The sequence below is a fragment of the Podarcis bocagei genome (assembly GCF_964188305.1).
Source record: "Podarcis bocagei genome assembly, chromosome: 14".
NCBI classification, from domain to species: domain Eukaryota; kingdom Metazoa; phylum Chordata; class Lepidosauria; order Squamata; family Lacertidae; genus Podarcis; species Podarcis bocagei.
Window position 1 is genome coordinate 23435032 of NC_138139.1, and position 22221 is coordinate 23457252.

Sequence of the window (22221 nt, forward strand, 5' to 3'; positions counted from 1 at the left end):
TCAGAACCAGAGTTACAGAAATATTTATTTATTTGCAAGGGGGGTGGGGATTCAGCTTTACTTTATGTTTCTATGGTTTTCCATAGCCACTTAACATGTGCATGGTGTCTTGTTCCATACAGTTGCGGGTGGAATGGAAAGCCAGCTCCTATCAGCCCAAGCCAGCTTGGCCAATGGTGAGGGGTGAGGGGAGTTGTAGTCCCAACAACATCTGGAGGGCCATAGGTTCCACATCTCTGCATTATGGTCATAAAGTACTCCAATGTACACATGCAGCTCCTGTGTCCCAAAGTGTTTTTCCATTTCATCCCTTAGTGTAAGCAGTGTGTGCATTGAATCATGAAGGCATAAGTTTGCACACACAGAGAACATTGGATTGCACTGGTTATTTCTTTAATAGGTATGACTGATGGTATTGAGTTTTTCATAAAGTCAGATGAAAATGAACATACCTTGTAACTTATGTGTGTAGGGTTTTTGGTTTTACATTATCCCGTGTTTACATTGCTTTAAGATCTCTAAGATAACAGTCTGCAGGGCTTTTCCAAGAAGTTCTTCTGTCACCCATTGGGATAGAGGAGGTACATGGATAAACGCTGCTCTTCCGTTACCATAGTAAAGAGAGGTATAATAGATGTAATCACAAACGTACCTGCAGTATGGAGGAAAGGTATACTTAAAATTGCACAATATGTATGCTTAATTATATACTTTTAACAGTTAACTCCATCTTGGTATTGAGGACTAGCTTTCAGACAACACATCAGAAGAGGTAAGGTTGCGAACTGCTTAAAAGCAACTCAGTACAGCAAACAATTTCAAGAATATATGCACAGCTGTGCTTTATCTAGCACCAGAAAATTTGCATTATAAAAATAGTAGTATAATTACAGTAACCCAAATTCAGTGATGTGTTAAGGCACAGAAGTGCCAAATCGCATCCAGTAAAAGATTCCCTACCTCGTGGATGGAGAACCTTTGGCCCTCCAGATGTTGCTGGACTGAGATTCTAGTCAATCCTGGCCATTGGCCATTCTGGCTGGGGATAATGGGAAGTCCAGTAATATCTGGAGGGCCACACGTTACCCACCCCTGTGCATTTAGGTTTGCTCCCAACTTTGAGACTAATGGAGAAGCTTCAATAAGCAGGTTCTCTGCATGCATGGACCAAGGTGCTAACTTGAGAAAAAGCTGCATCAGATCCACCTTGTGGTTAACTTGGGGTCCTAAGAGTTTAGATCATGTTCCATTAAGTATTGGCCAGTATACACAGAAGATACTGTTTTCTCAGATCTTTCCAAATTTTGATGTGTTTGACTTTTGGGAATATTTCCTAGTTGAATCATGTCTCCCACAACTGACATGGTTTCTCAATACAGCAAGTAATTTACCTTCCTGCATCTCTGGAAAAAATTACATCCATCCCTTCCACCTGAACGTTTTTCCAGACACTCTTCAAATTAATTGTAGAATCTATTCTTTCTGGGCCTTCTAAGACACAACAACCTTTTTCTGGACAAAATCCACAAGCATCCTTTTCTTTATAGCCTTTGTTCTTCCCACACTGCTCCAGAATGATGATTGCTTTAGAAGTAGAAACCAGGCCAATATGAATCATAACCTGTAGGTTGCCCCACAAGAGAGAAGATAGGAAATAAGTTCTGATATACAGTATATAATGAATCTTGGCCTTGTGTGAAATTCAGACTTGCTATAGAGAACCTTGTCCCTGGAAATAAATGTTTCCACTGTGCTGGGGAGAAAGTCGTGGGTTTTTTGGTCTATTTATTTATTCATTCAAACTATTTGTATGTTACTTTTTAGGGCTAGTCCCTCACAAAGTAGCATGCATGATATCAGATGCATTAAGGACATCAGATAGATATACAATTACTATGAGAAAAACAAGTAATTAACTTGTAATTAATTAAAGTTTTTCTGAGCCCTGTTGCTGAAAAGATGAGATGTAAATTAATCAGAAGGAAGTTGAGTAAAAGGGATTGGGGGGTGGCTACCGGCAAGAAGGCAGAACTACATGTCTGCTAAAGGGAGTGCAGGTATATGGGTGAAAATGGTCCTGAAGGCAGGAATGGAGAGCCTGTGGCCCTCCAGCTGTTGAACTATAACTCCCATCACTTCTTCCTGTTGGCCATGCTGGCTGGGACTGATGTGAGTTAAGTGTCCAATGCCATCTGAAGAGTCCCTGCTGTAAGATAACCTGGCCCCAATATGTTTAGGGCTTTAAAGATTAATCCCAGCAGTTTGTCTATATATAAAAAAAAGAATCTTCTGAAGAGTACACAAAATATTTTGAGAATCTAAAGCTTAATTTTAAATTGAGTCCTCTAGTAATATTTTCACTTACTTGGGGCTGAAGGGTTGCCCATGCCTGGCAGACAATCTCTCTTGCTTTTTTGTAAGCCACTGGCAGTTCCATGATGTGTAGGTCTACATCACTTCCAAGACCAATTATGGCCAGTTCCTGTGTTGGGGTGAACAACTTATGTTGTGTTAAAATATTTGATGTTTCAGAGGAAGCTGTACAGCTAAACTTCGTGGCCCAACTTCTCCTAAACCCCATTTCTTAGATATGGCTGATCAGCATGCAGAAGAAGGAGATCGCCTGAGCAACCACGAACTCACCATCCTTCCTTTTTTAAACGTATAAGAGCCTTGTCTGATAGAGCAGAGCTGTTCTCAACTTTTGAAGGGTAGACATAACCATGTTTGTATAAGTTACCAATGCAATGTTTAGGAATTCCAAATGCGTAACAGAAAATAACCGCTCACCTGGGACTGCGGGTGAGCAGCCATTGTCGCATGGCATGGCTGCAGTGGGTCCAGGGAGGCCGCCATCTTCTGGCACAGCCAGGGGAGGAAACAGCTGGCACTGCCAACCTCCGGCCGTATCAGGCCCTCGGATATGGACGTACAGTGTACACTCAGCCAATCAGAGCCAGGGGCTTGGGGGCTGTGAGCAGCCCACCCCCAGCCTATTTAAGGGGGGGGGGCTAGGTGTTGGCCACCCTGTTGGCCAAACATATGGTCCTCCAGGTGGTCTTGCAGGGTCATTGCTGGGTGGGACTGATGGGAGTTGGATTCCAAAAACTTATGGAGGGCCACAGGCTCCCCAACCTTGCCCTATGGGGAAGCTGCTGCCATGTCATCTTCCATGTTTCCACAATCTGCCTTTCCTGTGTACTAGCTACTAAAACTCTTGTCCAAGCTCTGTTGGCCCTGGCCCCCCAACTACTTGCTGTTTTGATGATTAAATGTGTGTCTCATAACGCACTCCCCAGGGACCTGTCCTTGTTTGGAAGACTCTCTGTCTTCCTTTTCAAGTTGGAAGGTCCCAGTGTTTCATTTATTGCACCGAATCCAAGGTGGCACAGAAGGAGCCGCAGACTTAAGATTGCCCTGGTACTGGTGTGTGAATGGGGCAAGCTTGTTCTTGAAGATGGGCTTCCTGAGTAAACTGTTACAATTTCCTTGTCAGCGGAAACATTGATTAGCTGTGCTCAATAAACTGTTTGACATAAACAAGCAAACAATTCTTGCAGGCGAAGTAAACACATTAGGAGAACACAGCCAGCTGTGTTTTTCCTGTGGCACGAATGGTCTTGGAGAGGCTCTTGCATCATCTTGCATAAGAATGCAGCATTGTTTGCCTGTTTTTCCAAAAGTAGATCCATGCCAGCTTACAATTAGCATTTTATTTTCTCACACACATTTGAATTTCTCTGTGTTTAATGAGACACTCTTCTGTGACTGGTTAGGCCAGGGTCAGATGGCCGCATGTAACCTCCACCCCACCCCCTTTTCCATGCAAGAAACCGAGGCCAAAGAATAGATTGGAAAGCTACTACAGTGGTACCTCGGGTTAAGTACTTAATTTGTTTCAGAGGTCCATCTTAACCTGAAACTGTTCTTAACCTGAAGCACCACTTTAGCTAATGGGGCCTCCTGCTGTCACCGGGCCACCGGAGCACGATTTCTGTTCTCATCCTGAAGCAATGTTCTTAACCTGAAGCACTATTTCTGGATTAGTGGAGTCTGTAACCTGAAGTGTATGTAACCTGAGGTACCACTGTACTACTGTTTGCTGTCCATGGTAAGGAAGAAAGGTTATTTGATCAAAAGCTGAGGACAGAAAAGAATTTGTAAACTAGAAACAACTTTAATGCTTCTACAGCAGGGGTCAGCAAACTTTTTCAGCAGGGGGCCAGTCCACTGTCCCTCAGACCTTGTGGGGGGCAGGACTATGTTTTTTTTTGGGGGGGTGAACGAATTCCTATGCCCCACAAATAACCCAGAGATGCATTTTAAATAAAAGCACCAATTCTACTCATATAAAAACACGCTGATTCCTGGACCATCCGCGGGACTTAGTTTGCCTACCCATGTTCTACAGGGTTCTCCCATCTCCAAAACATACAGAACATAGCTCTTTTAACACGCATTGAAATCTCGTTTGCTTGGGACAAATATGGATGCCATCAATATAAAGAGAGAAGAGGTATGGGCTGGTGTGTGTGTAAAAAAACTTATTTGTGGAATCTGAACCTATCGATTTTTTTTCCAAGCCTGAATAAACCACTGGCTTAGTCCTCAACAAGGACCAGCATCTTCAGCTACACTCAAAAGTAATTTTTGCAACCAAAAAGGAAAGAGACTTTAATGTGTCTTCTACTGCAGGGCTTTGGCATGTTTAATGATATACTGCTTTCATTTATCTTATGTCATTTTTCAGCACTGCAAGAAACCAAAAAATAGTCTTCAAAGAAACCTCCCATGCTCTGTTTCATTAGTTTATTTTGGCTTTAGACTGCACTAATTTGCAAATAAATGGCACTTAATTTTCCTCCAAGATAATATACCGTACTCTACAATAGGGGCCAAACACTACCAGAAAACAGTGTGTAGAGCTATTAAGTGATTATTCTTGTGGTTTCAGGCACATAGCAAGCTAGGGCTGGGAGAAATAATAATTTTTAATTTATTATATTTCTTACCCACCCTTCACACCAAGGTCCCAAAGTGCATTACAACAATTTAAAACACAATATTAAAATCAGTTAGAAGAAATTATAATCAAGAGAATAGGGTGGATCTGAAAATAAATATCTCACGTGTCAAAAGCCAGGTTAAATAGAAGTGTCTTCAACATAACAGAGACCTCATTGTGGGAGTTTACTATAGATCCCCAAGCCAAACGGAGGACATAGATGATGCCTTCCTGGAACAGATGGCCAAGCATGCAAAAGGAAGGGAGATAGTAGTAATGGGGGACTTCAATTACCCGGATATTTGTTGGATGTCAAACTCAGCCAAGAGCATAAGGTCAAACAGATTCCTCACTGGCCTTGCAGACAACTTCATTGTCCAGAAAGTGGGAGAAGCAACAAGAGGAACAGCCATTTTAGATCTGGTCCTAACCAATGTTGATGACCTGGTTAGTGGGGTAGAAGTGGAAGGTTCATTAGGCGCGAGTGATCATGCTCTTCTGAAGTTTACTATACAGCGGAAAGGAGCAGCCAAGCATACTAGGACTCAATTTCTTGACTTTAAGAAAGCCGACTTCATAAAACTTAGGGAAGTGCTGGGTGAGATCCCATGGACAGTAATACTAAAAGGAAAGGGAGTTCATGATGGCTGGGAGTTTGTTAAGAGGGAGATAGTAAAAGCACAACGTCAGGCAATACCAATGAGACGGAAACATGGAAGGTGCCTAAAGAAGCCAGGGTGGCTATCTAAAGAACTTTTAACTGAGTTAAGATTAAAAAAGGATGTGTACAAAAAATGGAAAAGAGCGGAAACCACCAAAGAGGAATTCAAACAAATAGCCAGCACGTGTAGACACAAAGTCAGAAAAGCTAAAGCACAGAATGAACTCAGGCTTGCTAGAGAGGTTAAAAGCAACAAAAAAGGCTTTTATGGGTATGTTCGTAGCAAAAGGAAGAACAAAGAAACAGTGGGGTCACTCAGAGGAGAAGATGGTGAAATGCAAACGGGACACAGAAAGGGCTGAACTCCTCAATGCCTTCTTTGCCTCAGTCTTCTCCGATAAAGAAAACAATGCCCGACCTGAAGAATTTGGAGCAAATGATTCAGCAAAGGAAACACAGCCCAGAATAACTAAGGAGATAGTACAAGAATACTTGGCTAGTTTAGATGTATTCAAGTCTCCAGGGCCAGATGAACTGCATCCAAGAGTATTAAAAGAACTGGCAGATGTGATCTCAGAACCACTGGCAGTCATCTTTGAGAATTCCTGGAGAACAGGCGAAGTCCCGGCAGACTGGAGGAGGGCAAATGTTGTCCCTATTTTCAAAAAGGGCAAAAGAGAGGACCCAAATAATTACCGCCCAGTCAGTCTGACATCAATACCAGGGAAGATTCTGGAGCAGATCATTAAGAAAACAGTCTGTGAACACCTAGAAAGGAATGCTGTGATCACCAATAGTCAGCATGGATTTCTGAAAAATAAGTCATGTCAGACTAACCTGATCTCGTTTTTTGACAGAATTACAAGCCTGGTAGATGAAGGGAACTCAGTGGATATAGCCTACCTTGATTTCAGTAAGGCATTTGACAAGGTGCCCCATGATATTCTTGTAAAGAAGCTGGTAAAATGCGGTCTTGACTATGCTACCATTCAGTGGATTTGTAACTGGCTGACTGACCGAACCCAAAGGGTGCTCATCAATGGTTCCTCTTCATCCTGGAGAAGAGTGATTAGTGGGGTGCCACAGGGTTCTGTCTTGGGCCCGGTCTTATTCAACATCTTTATCAACGACTTGGATGATGGACTCAAGGGCATCCTGATCAAATTTGCAGATGACACCAAACTGGGAGGGGTGGCTAACACCCCAGAGGACAGGATCACACTTCAAAACGACCTTGACAGATTAGAGAACTGGGCCAAAACAAACAAGATGAATTTTAACAGGGAGAAATGTAAAGTATTGCACTTGGGCAAAAAAAATGAGAGGCACAAATACAAGATGGGTGACACCTGGCTTGAGAGCAGTACATGTGAAAAGGATCTAGGAGTCTTGGTTGACCACAAACTTGACATGAGCCAACAGTGTGACGCGGCAGCTACAAAAGCCAATGCAATTCTGGGCCTCATCAATAGGAGTATAGCATCTAGATTCTAGATCAAGGGAAGTAATAGTGCCACTGTATTCTGCTCTGGTCAGACCTCACCTGGAGTACTGTGTCCAGTTCTGGGCACCACAATTCAAGAAGGACACTGACAAACTGGAACGTGTCCAGAGGAGGGCAACCAAAATGGTCAAAGGCCTGGAAACGATGCCTTATGAGGAACGGCTAAGGGAGCTGGGCATGTTTAGCCTGGAGAAGAGGAGGTTAAGGGGTGATATGATAGCCAGTTTCAAATATATAAAAGGATGTCACATAGAGGAGGGAGAAAGGTTGTTTTCTGCTGCTCCAGAGAAGCGGACACGGAGCAATGGATCCAAACTACAAGAAAGAAGATTCCACCTAAACATTAGGAAGAACTTCCTGACAGTAAGAGCTGTTTGACAGTGGAATTTGCTGCCAAGGAGTGTGGTGGAGTCTCCTACTTTGGAGGTCTTTAAGCAGAGGCTTGACAACCATATGTCAGGAGTGCTCTGATGGTGTTTCCTGCTTGGCAGGGGGTTGGACTCGATGGCCCTTGTGGTCTCTTCCAACTCTATGATTCTATGATTCTATATGACAAATAACCACATAATGAAGGTGCTAGGCTTTCTCTATGGGGAGGAAGTGCCACAGCTTATGGGCTGCTACAAAGAATGCACCATTCTTGGTTGTCACCTGGAAGTACCAAGAGGGTCCTCTCTACTGATCTTGACACCCAAGGGCATCTGTAGGGAGGGAGGCAGTCTTTCAGATATTTGAATCCTAAGTAGTTTTAGATCTCCTGGATTGCTTTATCTCCTGGATTGCTTGAAACATTGACAATTTAGTAAGGAGGTTCTGGTTCAGTGATTTGGGTTATCTACTGCTTCAAAATTTCACTGGGTGTACAATAAATTTCCTATCTAGAACACAAAGTACTTGTATTATTTTCCCCATCTCTTTTCGAGTAGATAACTTCTGAGAAACAAAACTTGTGTGAAAGTTTTCACACAGGGGAAGGAAATAATGATTCCAATTATCAAGAGCTTGCACTACATCTTAAACATACTTAAGTCTTTGATAACTAGTCCTATAACTCCATGATGTACCTGAAACCTCAAAGTAAATAATTTATTGTGCTTTAACAGAACTCTGAACTGCTTATGTAATGCTTTATTAATACTATAATTTCCCCACTTAAAATTTCATGCCTTTAAAATTTCATCAGTTTTTGCTTATGTTTTGATTACAAAGAAATAATTCCAGGTAGTGAAAAATACCCTACTTTTGAACACAAGAGAAACACAAAGCTACACCTGAATATTGTTCCTTTTTTGTACTTCAACATAAAGGGCATTCTTACCTTTGCTGCTTCCCAGCTAGAGTTAACAAGATGCTGTCGAAAAGGACCAAAGCCTGAAAGCAAATAAGTATAATTAAAACCTTAAAATTCATAAGTTCCTGATCTTGTCACAATTTGTTCCCTTGGCTAACTTCTGCTGTGAGTTGTTTATTGAATGGTTCTTGAGATTTTTACAGTAAAAGGTTCCCTTATCTCAGCTTCTCAATGACAAACAGATTAGTCTCTATTTCCTATTGTCCCCACAGACACCCTCACTTCAGGTTACAGGCATGTGTTCAAGTTCTGTGTCACACAAATTTAACTATTTACAATTAACACATAGCTGAATCACTAATTATTAATTTTTTTGCTATTTTTTCTGGTAATATTCCTGTAATATTTTTCATAGCAAATTAAAAGAATACAGTTAATAATTCTGCTCTGAACAAGACTTTGAATCTGAAAGCATGTTTTAGTTGCTGTATTTTAATAGCTGCTGTGTTTTATTGTTAGATTTTATGTTGTAAGCCACCCCAGGAGCATGAATTCATGAAGAGCTGGAACAGATGGATGAATAAAGAGATACAGAGGTGTAAGTAGTGTAAGGGGAAGAGATCTATCCTCTCCTCCACAATCCACATAGATGTGTAAGAAATGTGAAATTTATCCTTTTAATGTAGACTCTTTGTTCATGAACTGCAAAGATCTAAAAGGTATTTCACCCATTGAGCCACATTAGGAGACCTGCCCACTTTACATTTATGCAGGATAGTACATTTAGCTATGGGCTTAATTTTGTACTGAACTAGTGGAAGGATTTTGCCCCTTCTACTCCAGGGATGCAGGACCTGTGCTCCTTCAGATGTTGAAGGACAGATTCCTGGCTGCTGACCATTCAGAGTAAGGCTGATGGAAGTTAAAAATCCAGCAATATCTGAAGGGCCACAGGTTCCCCTTCCCTTGCCCAATAAAATTAGAGTTGCAACAGAATCATAGAACCATTATCAATTATGCAGCAGCTTTTGAAATAATGCTAGTTTTAATGCAAGTTCTTATAAAAACTACAGTTCACAAGTAGCATCTTAAAATGCATTCTGGCTCTATCAGGGAAGAAACCTCTTCGGGTATGATACATAAATCCATCATCTAAAGACAAAGTGTGCTCCTTGCTTCAGAACTATAGGGCTCCTTAAAAACTCAAATGCAAATTTTGTCCAATTTTGTTCCTGTTTTGAGATTCTTTTTAAACTAACAAGCTGACAATTTTTCGTGCCTTTCTACATTACGCACATTATCTTCTGCCCAAGAGTTCTTGCCACAGAGAGGGAATATTAGTATATCTTTCTATACATAAAAACATATTGGTGCCCCACCCCTTATATTCAGTAACGCAGGATAGTATGGTTGAAGTTATCATATTCCGGTTTCTCAACAGCTCTGTGATTTAGGTTAGGCAAAAAACGAGAAAAGGGCCAAACATGGCCTAGTGAGTTTTAGGATTGATCAGGAATTTGAACTTGGGACATCAAGTACAATATTTTACCAGGTATAACACACAGGGAAGAGATGAAACGTTTGAAAGGAAAAACAGAGATATGGTTCTGTATCTGCTTCACTGCTTTTTCAGTAAAAGAAATGGGGCAGCTCACCAGAGTTGGACAACATCAAGTTATGAGCTAGCTGAGTGAAATGTGCAGCCTGCAACTGTGGCTATAAGAAACCTCTGCCGAGGGTTTAGCTGTTCTATTAAAAGAAGTGACTTCATTATGAGCTCTTCAAATATTGGAGTGTCGAAACCAACACAGGGATCATATTGACTGAATAATATTGGCTACTAAAACCAGAAATGGTGCCAACAATTTTGTTTCAAGCAGGTGAAAAAGTGACTGAAGCATTTAGTGATGACACTGCAGTACCTCTAAACTGCACCTGCACATTTAACAGAAAGATATGGGACATAAAACATAACGCTGCAGTGTGATGTTCTCCTGTTTAGGGTTTTAGCCAGCCAGCAGTGCCATTCCATGCCCAATGAGCAATCTGATTGAGCTGTTTGCCCACCTTCCTTTTAGGTTTCCTTGGGGGGCTATTTCCATATGCAGACCTTGGGGCTCTTCAGACCTGCTGATACCAGCCCCTTCTGCATGGGTGCTGCTGTTTTGGATTTTAATTTGTTGCTGGTTATTGTAGTTAAGGAAAAGGAGAAGAAGAAGGTGATCTCAAAGAGCAAAGGTAGTTGTCTTGGCCTATAAGAAAGATCCCAAAGTCCATATTGGACTTTTCCGGTTCATAAAATAGCGTGCAAGCTTTCCCCAGTGTCTTCCATCTTAAAACTTACCAGAATCAAACATGGATGGCTTAAAAAACACCAGCAGCCTTTTCATGCAAGTTAAGGCTATTGATGACTACTAGCCATGATGGAGTCCTACCTCTACCTTCAGAGGGAGTGTGTATCTGAATACATTGGTACCTTGGTTGTTGAACAAATCGGCTCCCAAATGCTGCAAACCCGGAAGTAAGTGTTCCGATTTGTGAACGTTTTTCGGAAGCCGAATGTCCGACGTGGCTTCCACTTGAGTGCAGGAAGCTCCTGCATCCAATCAGAAGCTGCGCCTTGGTTTTTGAACAGTTTCGGGAGTTGAACAGACTGCCGGAACGGATTAAGTTTGAGAACCAAGGTACCACTGTACTAGTTGCTAGGAATCACAACTGGGAAGAGGGTTGTTGCATTCCATGCCCTGCTTTGCAGGCTTCCATAGGTATAAATCTGGCTACTGTGGTAGCAGGATGCTAGACTCGATGGGCCTTTGGCCTGATCCAGCAGCGCTCTTCTTATGTTCTCTTCGCTATATGTTTTTTAAACATCTAGTCTGATGTTTGCATATGATTTTAGGACATTTCGGGTGGCCAAATCTATTGCCCTCATATGGACATTAAAAATGGATATGTATGATTTCGTTCAGATTACGGCAACACAGGGGGTTGGACTAGATAACCCTTGGGATCCCTTCCAACTCCACAGTTCCACGATTCTACAGAAAGCTTAAGTGGTTTCGTCATTCCCACTTCCTAATCCAAGTCACCTAAAACTATGGAGCGTCTGAAATGTTTCTGCCTAGGCTGCCTGGGAGCTATATTAACAAACACAAAAATAATCTTAAATTGTGTGCTAATTGAAAATGGCTAGATTCAGATTCTCTTTGATGCCACTTCATTCTCAGTGCTGTGTCCTCAGATGGCCTACAGTGGAAAACTATCCAGCAACTCACATGTCAAGCCTATACGTAATGATTGCCTTTAGAGCAGCTAGTGGCGTAACAGTGAGCAAGAGTGTGCAGTGGCATTCCAGGAGAGTTTCAACCTTTTAAAGCTCAGTCTCTCTCTCTTAACTGATTGCATTTTCACTGGTGATTCAGCATTAACTATAACTGAAAAGAAAATATCCAAAATTGGCTCCAGGGACTTGGATGTTCCGGAATGCTATTTCAACACACTGTTTATATATTATAGTGTTGGGGTAATAAAACAGTGTGTGTTATTTCCTCTGATTTTTATCTCCTTGTTTTGAAACTGAGAAGTTGAAATTTGACATGTGTTGGCTCTAATTTTGGACCTTGATGTGGAACTGGGAAGCAGTCTTGCTCTATAGCTCTTTTTAGGCAACACTTTTCTAGTTTTACCCTAGAGGCTAAATAGCCCGCACAGGAAAAGATATCAACAGATATTTTCGGAAGTGACAGGAATAACGAACGGCAAGCTTTCTTGGATAAAGGATAGCATGCATTTTCTTTTACCCCACTGACATACCATCTGATCTTTTTTAGCAAGTTGCAGCAGTGAGCTATTTTCCATTTGGAAATGTTGGTATGTCCAGTTGCTAGTTGTTTGTGTGTCTGTGTGTGCCTTTGGAGTTGTTTATGACAAAGAGCAGACCAGTGTATGCACATTCCATGCATGGCTAAAAGAGGACTAAAAAAATTGAGGCTTACCCGTGACAACCACTGTGTCAGAATTGATGTCCATTTAATTTAAATCCTTTACGTTCCGGACACCAATAACCGGCTCACTCTTCACTGGTATCATGCTTGATCACAGCTGACCTTATTATATTCTTTTACCATCTGTTCCAAAATGTCCATCTTCCTATTGGTCAGTGGAAAAACACTTCACCAAACTGGGACTGTTCTGGTTTCACATGATGTGGGATAATTTTAATTACACAAGCCCTGGAATATTGATGGTTACAAAGATCCTTATGCTTTCTCCCCTTTCAACTATGCAGAATGACTTAACTACATAATCTTAGCTATTGATTTCAAATCTAACCTGATTAGAAATAATCCAATCACTTTTATTTTTGTATGTCTCTGTTGCATAGTGATGCTGAATTAATAAAATAAGTCTACCTATTACTTATAAATTTGGGCTTTTATAGTCTACTATAAAAGCCAGTGCTCTGTAGAAGCAATTTTAGTTATCTTTTATTTATTTATGTCTATATATCTTGCTTTTCCAGGCAAATAGTCTCGACAAAATGGCTTACAATATAAACAGCCTTTCTCAGGCTCTTTCATGCCCCTCTTCTTTGGAGAGCAGGGTGGCATACTGTCATCATAAAATAACACTAAAATAATTTAAATCACAGTTAAAAACCACAAAGACACATAAAAATACGGTATAAAAACCATTTTCCATTTTAAACTGAAGCATCTATAACTACTATAGGATTAGAACCAATGGTTGCGAATCCAATGAAGCTGATTTTGGCTAAACATTAGCCTCGTCCTTTTTAAATGCGTCTCGTTGCATCTGGCTTAATTTGAAACCATAGTATCCCACCTCCAGCCATTCCCATGATGCATCTGGTTGTATGTGGGTTATGGTATTGCTAATCACTCCTATTTGGTGTATAGGGGACTAGAAACTATTGTACAAAGTGCATGCTAATTTTATTTTAAGAGCATAAGAAGAGCCCTGCTGTATCAGCCCATCCAGTTCAGCATCCTTTTCTTACAGTGGCCAACCAGATGTTGATGGGATGCCCACAATCAATACAGTACCTGAGTGCAGTACCTAGCAACTCTCACTGAGAAGCCTTACTGCCTCTGACACTGGAGGTAGAGCATAAACAATGTGGTTAGTAGCTATGGATGATAGCCTCATTCTCCATGAATTTGTCTAATCTGTTTTTAAAGCCACCAAAGTTTAAAGCCATAAATTTTTTTCCCAAGAAGGCTAAAATATGGACAGTTGAAGTGCATGCTAGTGTGGTTCCTACATTGTTGTGGACACTGCAGCTATTAAATCATACATTTATATGAGCTTGGACCACTACAATGTGTTGCATGTGCAACTACCTTTGAAAACGTTCCAGAAACTGCAGTTCGTTTGGGATATGGCTCTGAGACTGCTAGATGGGACCAGGTGATATTTTTTGCCATCTTCACTAGATCCCAGTTCATTTCTAAGCTCCACTCAAGGTGCTGGTTTTGATTTTTTAAAGCCCTTGGGAGCAGGGCACCAGAAATACTATCTTATTCTACATATGAACCTTGAGATCTTGAGGTCCAAATATCCTCCTCTGAGGGAACTGCAGGACCCTTTTCAGGGGTGGCACCCTAGTTGAAGGATGTCTTCCCCAGAAAGTCTTGCCTAGGACCTACTTTGCTGTCGTTTCAGGCCAAGGCTGATTTTAAATATCTTCCCATTATTATATTTCCCCACGACTTTAAATCTGTTTTAGCTGTAAGCTTTTACTCTGTGGTTTGTGTTTTTTTGCCACAATACTGTATAAGGATACCACCCCCCAAAAAACCCCTCCCTCCTAGTTTTCTCTCATTGGAGGCTATTTTGTAGTGAATACATGCAAACCTGTATGTATCTGTCAGGTGTATTTATTTTTAAGTGGGTTTTTTTTGGGGGGGGAGGGGGTCTTGAATTAAAAGTCAAATACGAATAGATTTATTTGGCAGGAGGACATTTTGTGGGGAATATACACGGCTTCCCATCCAAGAGCCGGTAAATTTGTCGCAATTGGTTTTTTGAGAGGATTTGTGGAGAATAGCAATTGCCTCACGGGAGGCTATTTCCCCCGCTTCCCGCCGAAAACGCTTAGGCAACCTATATACACTCCGTGAGCTGACTGAGATTTCGACAGTCGAAGTGGGTGTGAACGGCAGAAGCCATGAGGCAGGCGATGGGCGGCTCTGAGGGCCGGCGGAGGAGGAGCAGTAGCAGCAGGGAGGCTTTAGAGCCGCCCCGGAGGAAGTGATGATGGCGGCTGCGGTGGCCCCTCAGAAGCGGGCGGGAAGCGCCGCCTCAGCCCGTGCGGGTAAGAGGGACTGCGAAGCTCTGGCTCTCGCTTCTCTCGGGGCTTCATTCTCACACGGCTTTCAGCTTCGGGAAAGGGTGTTTTTGTTTTCCTGCTTTGATTTTTTGAGAGTTGTGTGCGTGTGTTTCGTTGTGTGCATATTTTAATCCGATTACAGCAACAAGGGCAGCGACTAAAAGCACAGCGCATTTCCCTCTCCTTTCGCGCTTGAGAAATCAAGACCGCAGCTGCGTACCGAACCGTAGGTTGAAAACACACCATCCCTCCTCCGCAAAGAACCATGGGGACTGTAGTTTACCAACACCGGGAAGCTACAGTCCTTAGCGCCCTTAACAAACTACAATTCCCAGGGTTCTCTGCGTGAAAATATATGTTTTTGTTTCACGCACAGAAATCCTGCCTCCTCCCCCACCCCCCGCCAGCTTCTCGGCTTGTAAATGCTGAAAGCCCCAAATTTCTTACCTCCTTTCACCAAAGTGTAGCATTTTATGATGTGAGAATCTTTACCCCAAGGCAGGCGGGGCAATGGGGTCCCTCCCTCATTTTTAGTCAATATATGCAATAGTTTATTGTTACAACCTTTTTTCCTCCAAGGAAACTAGGTGTGATGTACATAGTTTGCCTACTCTTCATTTTATCTTCACAATCCTGTGGTGCAGGTTAGACTGAGAGGCAGCGACTGGCTAAAGGCCACCTATTCGGCACCGTAGCTGAGTTAGTCTTTGAACCCTGGTCTCCCAGGCCTTAGTCCTTTTCTCTTTAAGGTTTTGTGACCCACAGAAGTATTAATGCTCTGGATGTTCTCCTATTATAGTAGGAATCTTCTAGATCCTCCTTCCTGTAGTTTTTGACCCCATAGATACAAAATGTCCTTCATAGACCACTGGATCCCATTTTAAGTTTTGACCCATTAGCATTCGGGCTACTTCCAAACTGCATTTTGTGGATGGGATTCAGTTCTCTAACCACAAATTCAGGTTTTGCAACCAAAGTGAATTGGGTACCCTTCCTGGACTTTGTGGGGTAAGGAAGGTGATGGGGGGAAATGCACTGGAAAGAGTGAGATAACAGTTGCTTCATATAACTTCCCTGCAAACAAATTGGACTGAATGCTCAGTTAACAGCCACATTGTGTACTCTGGTTGCCAGTTCATTTCTTGGCCCAACTGAAAGTGCTCACACTGCAGCTTAACACCCAACTTAGACCCCAAATATTTGAAAGACTCTCTCTGACAGAGCCTCTTGGGTGCTAAGATGAGCAGGGGGTGCCCTCTTGGTAGTTACTCTGCCCTCAGAGTCTCAGTTGGTGATTGTCTGGAACAGGACATTCTCTGTGGCAGCCCCTAAACTGTGGAACTCTCCCCACAGATGCCTGGCACCTATACCACTTTCGGTGAATGCTGATGACCTCCTTGCCCTGGCTTTTGACACTTGAGGTGTATATCGTACAATCACAGAATTGTAGTTGTAAGGGACCATGAGGGGAGGGCCATTTATCTAACCACCTGCAGTGCATGAATCTTTTGCCCAAAGTGGGGCTTAAACCTACAACCCTAAGATTATAAGAGTCTCATGGTCTACTGACTGAGGTATCCTGCCTTATTTTTTGTGATTGCAATTTGTTTTAAACTGTTATAACCTGCCCTGAGATCTTAAGGTGAAGAGTGGGTAATTAGTAATAAGCATAATAATCTCCCTGTTAAGGAGGAGGGGGTTGCCTGGGGGGAGAGGTAGAGAAGAAGGGGGAGGGATGTTGGGGGTAGAAGGAGAGAGAAACATGAAAGACACCCCCCACTTTCAGGGTTATTTTTAAGAACACACACATCCAGGCTACTTTGCTGTTTTCTTGCATTTCTCAAGCCCTCTCTGTAAAACTAAGGAACTGTTAATTACAGAAGCTGGGGAGGATTTTTGGTGTGGTGTTTTTGGAGGGGGCTGCAAGTTAATGAAATAACGGCACCCAGGGCTCCCCTGAACGTTCCTCCAGTCACCCCCAGGGTGCCATAGCACACTGGTTGACAACCACTGGCGTAGGGGATAAAATTGAATGCTGAGTAACCCCACATTGAAGGCTCCATGGGGCCAAAGAGCACTCCCCAAGCATCACCCTTTGGAAGCGACCATCCAAGTAGGACCAGAACCACTCCAAAGCGGTGCTACCCATACCCAACTTGGACAGCTGCTCCAGAAGGGCTCCAGAAGGATACAATGGTTGGTGGTTTGTAAAACTGCTAAGAGGTCAAGGAGAATTAACGGGGACACATTTCCACTGTTTCTCTCCCAACAGAGGTAACCATGCAGGGTGAGCAAAAACAGTTTCTGTGCCAAAACTGGGCCCAGTTGAAATGGATCTAGAAAATCAGTTTCCTCCCAAAGTGTCTGGATCTGGTCCGTGACTACCAGCTTAAGAACCCTGCCCAAGAAGGGGAGATTGGCAACTGGCCAGTAGAATCTACCAGTTAACTGTTTTAACATGGGTCCTACTTTTAATTTCTTGGATTCTGTTTGATTTTTCTTTTGCTTATTTCTGTCTTCTTGGGACCTTTATGTGCGATTGCCTTTCTCTCTACCCTAACCTGTACTGCCATCTTATTTCTCATTTCCTCATCTCTCTTGGGTTCACTGAATAGTTATGTACCCTGCAACCTGCCCATAAGGGTACACATGTTATTCTTTATGTTAATATATTTGTCTCCTTCATGGATCACTACCTTGTTGTGGCGAAGGGGCTTGAATAACTCAGAGAAGTTATGAGCTATGCCGTGCAGGGCCACCCAAGATGGACAGGTCATAGTGGAGAGTTTTGATTAAACGTGATCTACCTGGAGCAGGAACTGGCAAGCCACTCCAGTATCCCTGTCAAGAAAGCTCCATGGACAAAGACAACAGGAATATAAAAGTTATGACGCTGGAAGATGAGCACCTCAGGTCGGAAGGCGTCCAACATGCTACTGAGGAAGAGCGGAGGACAAGTACAAGTAGATTCAGAGCTGATGAAGTGGCTGGGCCAAAGCCGAAAGGTCGCTCAGCTGCAGATATGCCTGGAAGCGAAAGGAAAGTCCAACGCTGTAAAGAAAAATACTGCATAGGAACCTGGAGTGTAAGAACCATGAACCTTGGTAAGCTGGATGTGGTCAAAAATGAGATGGCAAGAAAAAATACTGACATCCTGGGCATCAGTGAACTGAAATGAACGGGAATGGGTGAATTCAGTTCGGCAAAAGCTGTACTGGGATGCAATCTCAAAAATGACAGAATGATCTCGATATGAATCCAAGGCAGACCTTTTAACATCACAGTAATCCAAGTTTATGCACCAACTACAGGTGCTGAAGAAACTGAAATTGACCAATTTTAGGAAGACTTACAACACCTTCTAGAAATGACACCAAAGAAGGAAGTTCTTCTCATTATAGGGGATTGGAATGCTAAAGTAGGGAGTCGAGAGATAAAAGGAACAACTGGCAAGTTTGGCCTTGGAGTTCAAAACAAAGCAGGGCAAAGGCTAATAGAGAACAAGCTGGTTATCACAAACACGCTTTTCCAACAACACAAGAGATGACTCTACACATGGACATCACCAGATGGGCAGCATCAAAATCAGATTGATTATATTCTCTGCAGCCAAAGATGGAGAAGCTCTATACAGTCAGCAAAAACAAGACCTGGAGCTGACTGTGGCTCAGATCATCAGCTTCTTATAGCAAAATTCCAGCTTAAACTGAAGAAAGTAGGAAAAACCACTGGGCCAGTAAGACACAATCTAAATCAAATCCCTTATGTGAATACACAATGGAAGTGAGGAACAGGTTTAAGGATTTAGATTTGGTGGACAGAGTGCCTGAAGAACTATGGATGGAGCCTCGTAACATTATACAAGAGGCAGCAACGAAAACCATCCCAATGAAAAGGAAATGCAAGAAAGCAAAGTGGCTGTCCAATGAGGCCTTACAAATAGCGGGGGAGAGAAGGCAAGCAAAATGCGAAGGAGATAGGGAAAGATACAGGAAATTGAATGCAGATTTTCAAAAAATAGCAAGGAGAGACAAGAGGGCCTTCTTAAACAAGCAATGCAAAGAAATAGAGGAAAACAACAGAATGGGAGAAATCAGAGATCTGTTCAAGAAAATTGGAGATATGAAAGAACATTTCGTACAAAGATTACCATAATAAATGACAAAAGTGGAAAGGACCTAACAGAAGCAGAAGACATCAAGAAGAGGTAGCAAGAATACACAGAGGAATTATACCAGAAATATATGGAGGTCTCGTACACCCCAGGTAATGTGGTTGCTCACCTTGAGCCAGACATTCTGGATAATGAAGTCAAATGGGCCTTAGAAAGCACTGCTAATAACAAGGCCAGTGGAAGTGATGATATTCCAGCTGAACTATTTAAAATTTTAAAAGATGATGCTATTAAGGTTCTACACTCAATATGCCAGCAAGTTTGGAAAACTCAGCAGTGGCCAGAGGATTGGAGAAGATCAGTCTACATCCCAATCCCGAAGAAGGGCAGTGCCAACGAATGCTCCAACTACTGCACAATTGCGCTCATCTCACACACTAGCAAGGTTATGCTTAAAATTCTACAAGGCAGGTTTAAGCAGTATGTGAACCAAGAACTCCCAGAAGTGCAAGCTGGATTTCGATGGGGCAGAGGAACCAGAGACCAAATTGCAAACATGTGCTGGATTATCGAGAAAGCTAGAAAGTTCCAGAAAAACATCTACTTCTCCTTCATTGACTACGCAAAAGCATTTGACTGTGTCAACCACAGTAAACTATGGCAAGTTCTTAAAGAAATGGGAGTGCCTGATCACCTCATCTGTCTCCTGGGAAATCTCTATGTGGGACAAGAAGCTACAGTTAGAACTGGATATGGAATAACTGATTGGTTTAAAATTGGGAAAGGAGTACGACAAGGCTGTATAGTGTCTCCCTGCTTATTTAACTTATATGCAGAATTCATCATGTGAAAGGCTGGACTGGATGAATCCCAAACTGGAATTAAGATTGCCGGAAGAAATATCAACAACCTCAGATATGTAGATGACACAACCTTGATGGCAGAAAGTGAGGAGGAATTAAAGAACCTTTTAATGAGGGTGAAAGAAGAGAGCGCAAAATATGGTCTGAAGCTCAACATCAAAAAAAACCTAAGATCATGGCCATGATCCATGGTCCATGGAGTCACGAAGAGTTGGACACGACTAAACAACAACAACAACAATAATAATATATTTGTGCTTAAGGAATATGACATGAGAAGTGACCTTTGCATCCACATAAATTTCCCTTGCCTTCCTTGACATCCCATGGGATTTGGTTTTATCCCAAAACTGTGCAGCAAGTGAATTGTAAGGGTGGTATTACTCAGAGGACACATTAAAATAAATGAACATGAGTAAGTTAGGTCTATGCATTACAGTATGTCGAGTGAAACTTAGTTGAATGCCACCCTAAATATTTAGACCTGGATTGAGATTAGTCCTACTCATTTTCAGCATCCACAACATACATTTTCAAATGTAATCCAGATATAATTGAGGGTATTTTGATATTCTAGTTTTGTAGAATTTGTATGAAAAAACTTCATGAACACAATCTATTTTAAAACATTGCCCCTGTGCTTTTATAGTACATGAGCAACATTATGTATTCTAAATAAAAAAAGCATGCGAAAAATCCTTATCATGCTTTGTGATGAATTTGCCAAGTGACTTCCAGGTTTTAGGTCAAGCACACACACAGCATTCTGCTTAGTTACACATTTAAAAGGTTGCCTATTAAACTTACAAAACTGCAGTCTGGTGACCGGTTTTAGCAAGACAGCATTGCTGACAACAGATGGCAAATAGCTCTGATGTAATTCTTATTTGCAATTCATTCTTGTGAAGCTTCACAAACATTTTCATACGATTCGCAAAAAGTGCCTCTCTATACATTTGTTATGGGACGCGGGTGGCGCTGTGGGCTAAAGCCTCAGTGCCTAGGGCTTGCCGATCGAAAGGTCGGCGGTTCGAATCCCCGCGGCGGGGTGCGCTCCCGCTGCTCGGTCCCAGCGCCTGCCAACCTAGCAGTTCGAAAGCACCCCCGGGTGCAAGTAGATAAATAGGTACCGCTTACCAGCGGGAAGGTAAACGGCGTTCCGTGTGCTGCGCTGGCTCGCCAGATGCAGCTTTGTCACGCTGGCCACGTGACCCGGAAGTGTCTCCGGACAGCGCTGGCCCCCGGCCAATAGATGTGAGATGGGCGCACAAACCCCAGAGTCTGTCAAGACTGGCCCGTTCGGGCAGGGGTACCTTTACCTTTACCTTTATACATTTGTTGCGCTCTGAGACTTCAAGTCAAATTAAAACTAAAAAACATTTTGTATTGTATTGTTGGGATTCCTGTGGGCTCATGTGATGCTTTTGGTAAAGATTGCCTTGTGGCAATTTTGAATAAGTGCATGTTTGGAAGCAATTAAAGGTCTGTGTCCTTTAAATAATGCTTATTAGTACATAACAGATGCTGTTTAGAAACATCATGCTTTTTAATAGGCTCTGCTTTCAGACTGAATGGTTGTTTTTCAACCCTGACTGTCAGTCAGAACGCTTAAAGGTATAGCATTGTTTATGCAAAGTCTAAGTAAATTTTCTGCTTTGAAATTAAGCTGCTAATCCCACACCTTTTCTTTTCTTTTTTTTACGCATACCAGTAACATTCTTTTTTCTTCCACCTCCAGCTTTCTATACAGTCATATTTTGGAGATATGTCAAACCCCACAACTGAAACCTTTATGTCTCTGCTTTATCATTAAAATTGATTTACTTGTCTCTGATTGATGCCTCAGAATTAAAGTTGGTTGCATAAAACTATACCACCATAAACCTCAGTTGGTCTATTTGTTAGAATTGTTGGTAGTATATTTTTCTTTTCTTTCTTTCTTTCATTTGTGAGCCGCCCTTTTGCCAAATGATATTCAGGACTGCATTCTTCCAGCCTTATTTTCCCACCTGTAATAAATAAATCAGATTTCAAATCAGGTGTGACTGTTCAGACCTTCTTCCTCTCTTTGATGAAAATAATGATGGCTCTGCTTCATATTCCTACTTCAGCTTTGGAAAGCAAAGATTCTAGGAATTTTTCCTATGATATTGCTGCAGCTTGAATGCCTTCTCTAGTTGTATGCAGTTTTATATTTTTATTTTTAAATTATATTATTATTTATCATTTTTAGTTTTCTACATTTCAATAATTTTACAATCATTTTAACATTTCAAAATTTGACTTTCTTCCCCCTCTTTCTGCAGTTCCTTAAATTTATTTTTTTATATTTTCTGCATATTCCAAATTAACTTAATTTACTCATTTATTCATCTACCTTATAAAACTGGAGGTTGTTACAATAATCCTGCCAATGGTCTTATATGTTTAC

At 41.9% G+C, this 22221-nt stretch overlaps 2 protein-coding genes across 9 annotated transcripts in view; one reads left to right on the forward strand and one right to left on the reverse strand.

Annotated features, from left to right (window-relative positions):
* Positions 1-371: 371 nt before the first annotated feature.
* On the reverse strand, positions 372-15398 carry PGPEP1L (pyroglutamyl-peptidase I like). Of its 5 annotated transcripts, none has more exons than XM_081171340.1 (6): positions 15378-15398; positions 12457-12610; positions 8489-8541; positions 2366-2482; positions 1392-1621; positions 372-652 (listed from the first exon to the last, which is right to left on the reverse strand). In XM_081171340.1, the coding sequence occupies exons 2-6, from the start codon at positions 12488-12490 to the stop codon at positions 484-486; spliced, it is 603 nt and encodes a 200-aa protein (XP_081027466.1). In that variant the 5' UTR covers positions 12491-12610; positions 15378-15398; the 3' UTR covers positions 372-483. The 5 variants fall into 5 exon arrangements, with proteins under 5 accessions (XP_081027466.1, XP_081027467.1, XP_081027465.1 ...); XM_081171341.1 differs by lacking the exon at positions 15378-15398 and adding an exon at positions 14588-14681; XM_081171339.1 differs by lacking the exon at positions 15378-15398 and adding an exon at positions 14019-14272.
* LOC308573841 (protein FAM169B-like) overlaps positions 14660-22221 on the forward strand; it is a 56674-nt gene continuing 49112 nt past the window's right edge. For 3 of the 4 annotated variants that reach the window (XM_081171248.1, XM_081171247.1, XM_081171250.1), the window contains exon 1: positions 14665-14798. In XM_081171248.1, the coding sequence (XP_081027374.1) occupies positions 14738-14798 (61 nt within the window). In that variant the 5' untranslated portion in view covers positions 14665-14737. Of the gene's footprint in view, positions 14799-22221 lie in introns of all 4 variants that reach the window. The other variant, XM_081171249.1, reaches the window with a different exon arrangement.